At 36.8% G+C, this 5716-nt stretch overlaps 2 protein-coding genes across 3 annotated transcripts in view; one reads left to right on the top strand and one right to left on the bottom strand.

Moving 5' to 3' along the window:
• The window catches only part of LOC110029492 (tRNA-dihydrouridine(47) synthase [NAD(P)(+)]-like), a 44752-nt gene that overhangs the window by 14066 nt on the left and 24970 nt on the right, over positions 1–5716 (bottom strand). The window lies entirely within an intron of this gene.
• Positions 465–3588, top strand: LOC110029479 (transcription termination factor MTERF8, chloroplastic-like). Of its 2 annotated transcripts, none has more exons than XM_020731785.1 (2): positions 465–2576; positions 3532–3588. In XM_020731785.1, exon 1 carries the CDS (start codon positions 532–534, stop codon positions 2020–2022), a length of 1491 nt encoding a protein of 496 aa, XP_020587444.1. In that variant the 5' UTR covers positions 465–531; the 3' UTR covers positions 2023–2576; positions 3532–3588. The 2 variants fall into 2 exon arrangements, with proteins under 2 accessions (XP_020587444.1, XP_020587442.1); XM_020731783.1 differs by lacking the exon at positions 3532–3588 and adding an exon at positions 3134–3342.

Genomic DNA, 5716 nt, shown 5'->3' with positions numbered 1-5716 from the left:
ATAAATTCAATAATTTCATCGTAAGGGTTGTAAAATATCAATCATGAGCATGGTAATGACATACAAAGTTATAGGTGTGTCTAGGGTGGCGGTACAGTATTGCATCGTGTTATTTTCAATTTGACATAATTATATTTTGTTTGATTTTTCGAAAAGGTATAGCTGAAAGTTGCATTTTATCACCATGATTGGATCTTACTTTTTTTTTTATAAAAAAAATGTACCTTCTTCTAGAACAGTTTCATAGGCACAACAACTCTAAACAAACACATAGTGCAACTGAGTTGTGCACGTAATCTAAGGAGAAAAATTTACGTACGTAAGAGAAGTTATTTAAAGGATACTGAGAGATTATATCCGCATTATATCTCCTATAATTTTACTGTAAATTATCTTTATATGAAATAAAAGTGTGAAAATAATAATTTAAAAGTAGGTACTAGGTAGGTAGGTTAGAGGAAGGTTAAAAGCCATTGCCGCTAGTCGCATCATCTGAAGCAGGGAGAACCATCTAGGGCACAACCTCCATCCATGTTTACAACCCAGCTTTGCTCCCCGCTTCCCACAGCCGAGACCCTAATTCCGCCTTCTGTTCACTTATCACCTTCTCATTACCCATCAAGCCATTCTTCCATCCCCCGGCTTCAGTCTACCGCGCTTTCTCTCAGCCGCAGCTACCTTACAACCCGATATCTCACCCGCATCGCCCTTACCGATGCTTCCTTTAGCCTCTCTCTTTTCACAGAACTCAGGTTAGACCAATACGAAGTGGATGCCCTTCTCCACCGCCATCCGGAGATCGAATCAGTAGCTGCAGCTTCTCCTGAATCGCTTCGTCTTCGGATAGGCACTTTGTTGTCCATTGGGCTCGGCAACTCTGCTCTCCGGCGGACCATCATCAAGCGCCCTGACATCCTCACCTCGCCGGAGGCTGGTCTCTTTCTCAATTTCGTCCATGAAGAGTCTGTAAAACTACTGCCGACAAAGCTCGAGCGTCTTCTAATTAGCACCCATTCCGCTCACTTTCAAGGGCTTGTAATAAGAACCAAACTTTTTCTCAACCATGGATTCCCCCACGAGAAGCTCGGGCATCTACTCAATGTTGTTGATATCAAGAGGGCTTTCTGCGAGAAGACTATCGAGGATATTGAGGAGATGATTTTGTTCTTGCAGCGCTATGGATGGCCGAATACCATTGTACGCCGTCCCAATCTTCTCAACCTGGACCTGCATAACCAGCTGATTCCCCGTGCCCAGTTCTTCGCTAATCTTGCTGGCGGCGATGAAGAGTCCTCTTCTCACTTGATCCGTAAACTGCCAGGAATCCTTGCATATACGGTTGAGCACCTTCAGTCACACCTGGAGTTTTGGAGATCTGTTGGTCTCACTGGTGGACAACTCTTCAAGATAGCGCTTGTGTACCCCAATATCTTTAGCGTCAGCATAGAGAGGAAGCTTAGTTCCAGAATTGATTTCCTCGAACAGTGCGGCTTGGATGCCGAGGAAATCTTTAAGTTTCTCGTCAAGGCTCCTCTTTTCACGAGCCTGTCCTTTGAGGAGAACCTTGCCAAGAAGCTGGCGTTTCTTGTTAAGCTGGGATACGTGTATCGGACCAGGGACATGGCCTTGGCCGTTGGTGCGGTGACCAGGACGAGCACTGAGAACATGCAGAAAGTAATTGAGCTTTTCTTCAGCTATGGCTTCTCTTGCGAGGATGTGCTGGCCATGAGCAGGAAGCACCCGCAAGTGCTGCAGTATAACTGCGAGTCACTGGGGAAGAAGATGCAGTTCTTGATCAACGATATGGAAAGAGAGGTCAGGGAACTGCTGAGTTTCCCTGCTTTCTTAGGTTATAATCTGGATGACCGGATCAGGTACAGGTATGAGATAAAGATGGCAAACAGAGGAAAGGGATCGTCTATCAACAATCTTCTTTCTGTTTCTGATGAGAGATTTTATTTGAAAACCAACAAATGGATTGAAGCAGGATCAGATTGTAATTCTGATCAAGTTAAGCTTTGATAGTTGGTGCCATTTTCTGTAGAAAAAATGGGTTAAAAAAGGGGCTCGTTCCTGCCTGCTTAAATGAGGTTGCCGGGGGCATTCTTTTGATTAAGAATTCCAAATGACAAAAAAGTAAATTTTACAAGGAGATTCATGATGAATCAATAAAATTATGTATGACCTCCTTCTAATAGATGAATTCTAGGTTTGAAAACTATCCCAAGACCTGACTATTCGGACCTGAGGGGAAGTAAGCTGCCATGCCATTCGTCTAGCTTAATCATCTTTATGTTGAAATCATTCACTAGGTGAGCGGATGTTGCTAGTTTGAGGGATGTCATTTTGACCATGATATATAGGTGCCAATTCATCAAGAAGCTTTTGGACCCGTGAGAACTTCAACTTGTTCTCCTTATACTCCACTTCATAGAATTCGTGACTTATGGTTGGATTGGTTCATAGAACCAGAATGATTCGAGGTGAGATCATCACCTGGATTGGATTTAACATGTTTTCTCAGACTGGCTACCATTAATGTAGGGAAGAGCTGGGGCACAATCATGCTAATTCAGGTAAGCAAAATATACTAAGATTGTATTTTTGTTTATCATATCAAATTCAGGCAAAGAACTTGTGCCGAGGAAAAGTCGGCATTGGTAGAAATATTTTTTTAATTACAGTATTTTTGCCACATGTTTAGATTACATATTTAAAATGATATTCTAATTAGGTTAAAATATTCACATATTTCTATTTTAACTAAAAAACAATGCTTCTCACATCCTTAAAACTCAACCCCACTCCACTAAAACACCACTCTTTTGTGGATACAAAATCTTGGTCATGGTATGGGTCTAACCTACTCAGGCTTTGAATAGGGGATAAATGGAGACTGATGGGCTCAATTTATTATATGAAGTCACAATAAAACACTCTTAGCTAAATCACACAGCCCAGTTCAATCAAAATAATTGACTATATATTTTAAAGTACAAAGTTTTACTCTTCTTCTCTAAGTAGAGGAGATGAAAATTCACTTATCTTCTTTTTTTATTGCAAGCTTAAATTTCTTTCTTAAGAAAGATTCTTTATTGTTTTATATAGTCAATGCATAATTTTTTCTTCGCAGGCTCCATTCTTCTTCTGTATAGAGGTTTGACACTGTCTTGGATCGGCAGATGCATCTTCTTTCAGGATCTAATGCTTCTCCAATAGAAGTTGGAGATTTTCTTTTATTAATGTTGCGGGGGGGTGGGCATTATTTTAACAGTATTGGATATTCTAATACTGATAGAGTTCTGATCAATTCTTTTGTAAGATTATGATCCAGTGAAACTTTAAGGTTTTTAGAGATTGATGATTTGATGTCTAAAATCATGAGTGGCTATGATTTCATTTTATATATACATATCTTTGGATGAAGGAAAGCTTGATATTTTCTCTCTTCTTTATTGTAAGCTTCAACTTATTCTCTTAGAAGAGGTTAAACCCAATCTTGCTTAGGCTTAATGTAGTTCCTTTTTGCAGGCTCCAATATATCTCTACCAAGATCACTTGGCTGACCTTCATAGTCAAATTGAATTTGAACGCAGTCAAAATCTACAATGTTAATGGCAAGGTTCTGGTCATTCCTTAAAATAAATGAGATTTGAATTTTTTGCTTGATGATGACATTGTATGTCAATGTTGGTTAAGCTAATAACTTCTAAAAAAAGAGAATATTTGTTCAAAGATATTGTTTTTGAATACCAATGAGTTACGATCGAGACATAATTTTAGTCTTACCACAAACATCGAGGAAGATAAGACTGTCCAACAGAAGCTGTGATAGAGTTTGAAGGCTATAAAATATCACAAAAAATTGTCGGTGATTTTGATGTAGTGCTTGATGATTTCCTACAGACGCAATAGCTTTGTATATTGCTTTAAAATAATACTTTTGAATGTATGAGTTCAATGAAAATATAAGATTGAAGTGATCTTAATTGATGACCTTTCTATCTTTATATAATATATTTTTTTTATTTTTTAGAGACGGTACCCAAGAGAAGATCAAATTATTATATATTTTTATGATAAATCTTTCTTGATGTCCAATATACTGTAATTGAAATATTGTCCCTTCAGGTGGGAGCATGATTATTTTAATATTTTCTAAGTTCTATGTTTGTAGAGAATATAAAACATTAGACATTAGTTTTTTAAATGAATTTGGACGTTCTTAGGTTTTAACCTTATGAAATTTTTGAGTGTACTTGTATCTTTTAAGGTTTTTAGCCTTCTATGATTTTTGAGTATATTAGTATCTCATAAAACTTATAATACTTATGAGATTTTTGATGCTTTTTAACCTTTTGAGACTCATAGTCTTATAAAATTTTTGATTAACCTCTATTTTCTTAAATTTATAATCTTCTTTGATTTTTAATTTAATTATACCATCAAAGACTTTAACTTTTGAAATTTCTAACGTGTTTGTACCTTCTGAGGTATATAGCTTTTTGATTATCTGTAATCTTCAAGGCTTCTAGCTTTATGAAATTTTTTAGTGCACATGTTTTTTCCGAGTCTTGAAGTATATATATATTTTGCGGCTTTTTGTCTTTTAAGATTTTTTAATATAGATCTACCATCCATTTACTTTCAAAGAGTTTTTCTAATAATGTTTTGTCAACTACTAACTTTCCAGCAAGGTTTTTGTATGTGCGTGCCTTCGAGGTATATATGTAGAGAGTTTCGCTCTTCTCTTTCAGTAGAGTAGATGAGGTTGCAATGTTTTGATCGAATTACAAAGATAAGTCAACAATCCCTTGAGAATAACAACCAGACTATAACAACTGCTAGTGGTGGTGGGCGACAATCTTTTGAAGATTATGGATATAGTTCTTAGTTTCTTCTTCTATTCTTTATGTTAAAAACTGGGTTTTATTTATAGATTTTGGGAAGAGCATTTCAATAAATTTAACGAAACTCAAATGATTTTAAATTGAATTTGGAAGTTAGCCTATTAAAATTTGTGTTTGATTATATAATTTTTTTTGGTGGCATACCACTTCTATATATATATATATATATATAGTTAAAAGATGTTAGATTTTAAAAATAAATCAAGTTCAAAGTTTGATTTGGAGCTATCAAAAAAAATAAAATTGTAAAGAAAAAATAAACATTCTCCATGGCTAGATATAGAGTAGAAAGGCAGATGATTGATTGCTAATACATTGTGTAGATTAGTTAGTGTGGAATTACGCTCATTATTATTTCTTTAATTCTATTTAGTACTTGCTATATTTAGTCATAATATAAAAAGGGTAATTCCTTAATTATTGGTATTTATGTTTATTCCATAATTATAGGAATTACTTAATTGTAGGGAGATTTCTTTCCTCTTTTTTATCTCTTGTACTCACCTATTTATAGGTGAATTATCTATGTATTCAGCGAGAAAAAAAATTATTCAAAAATTCACATGGTATTAGAGCCTCTCCCGCTCGGCTCGATCACGGCCCTTCTCTCCTGCGATCGTCGTAGTTACCAAGCGCTGCCCTAATTTGTGGCTACCCCGATCGCCCGTATTCGAGCGCCGCTCCTCGACAGATCACGCCTCTCTCCGATCGTCTACGTCCGCGTCCGATCGTGCCTCTCCCGCGATCGTCCGCTCATCTACAGCGCCGACTGCTTCTCCCGCGATCTCCCGCATCGGACCTTCCCG

Source organism: Phalaenopsis equestris, unplaced genomic scaffold (genome assembly GCF_001263595.1).
Source record: "Phalaenopsis equestris unplaced genomic scaffold, ASM126359v1 Scaffold000579, whole genome shotgun sequence".
Taxonomy (NCBI): domain Eukaryota; kingdom Viridiplantae; phylum Streptophyta; class Magnoliopsida; order Asparagales; family Orchidaceae; genus Phalaenopsis; species Phalaenopsis equestris.
This window is presented reverse-complemented; position numbering and strand designations above follow the sequence as displayed.

Bases quoted from the DNA above. Each gene is read 5' to 3' on its own strand.
- LOC110029479 (XM_020731785.1), top strand. From the start codon at position 532: ATGTTTACAACCCAGCTTTGCTCCCCGCTTCCCACAGCCGAGACCCTA.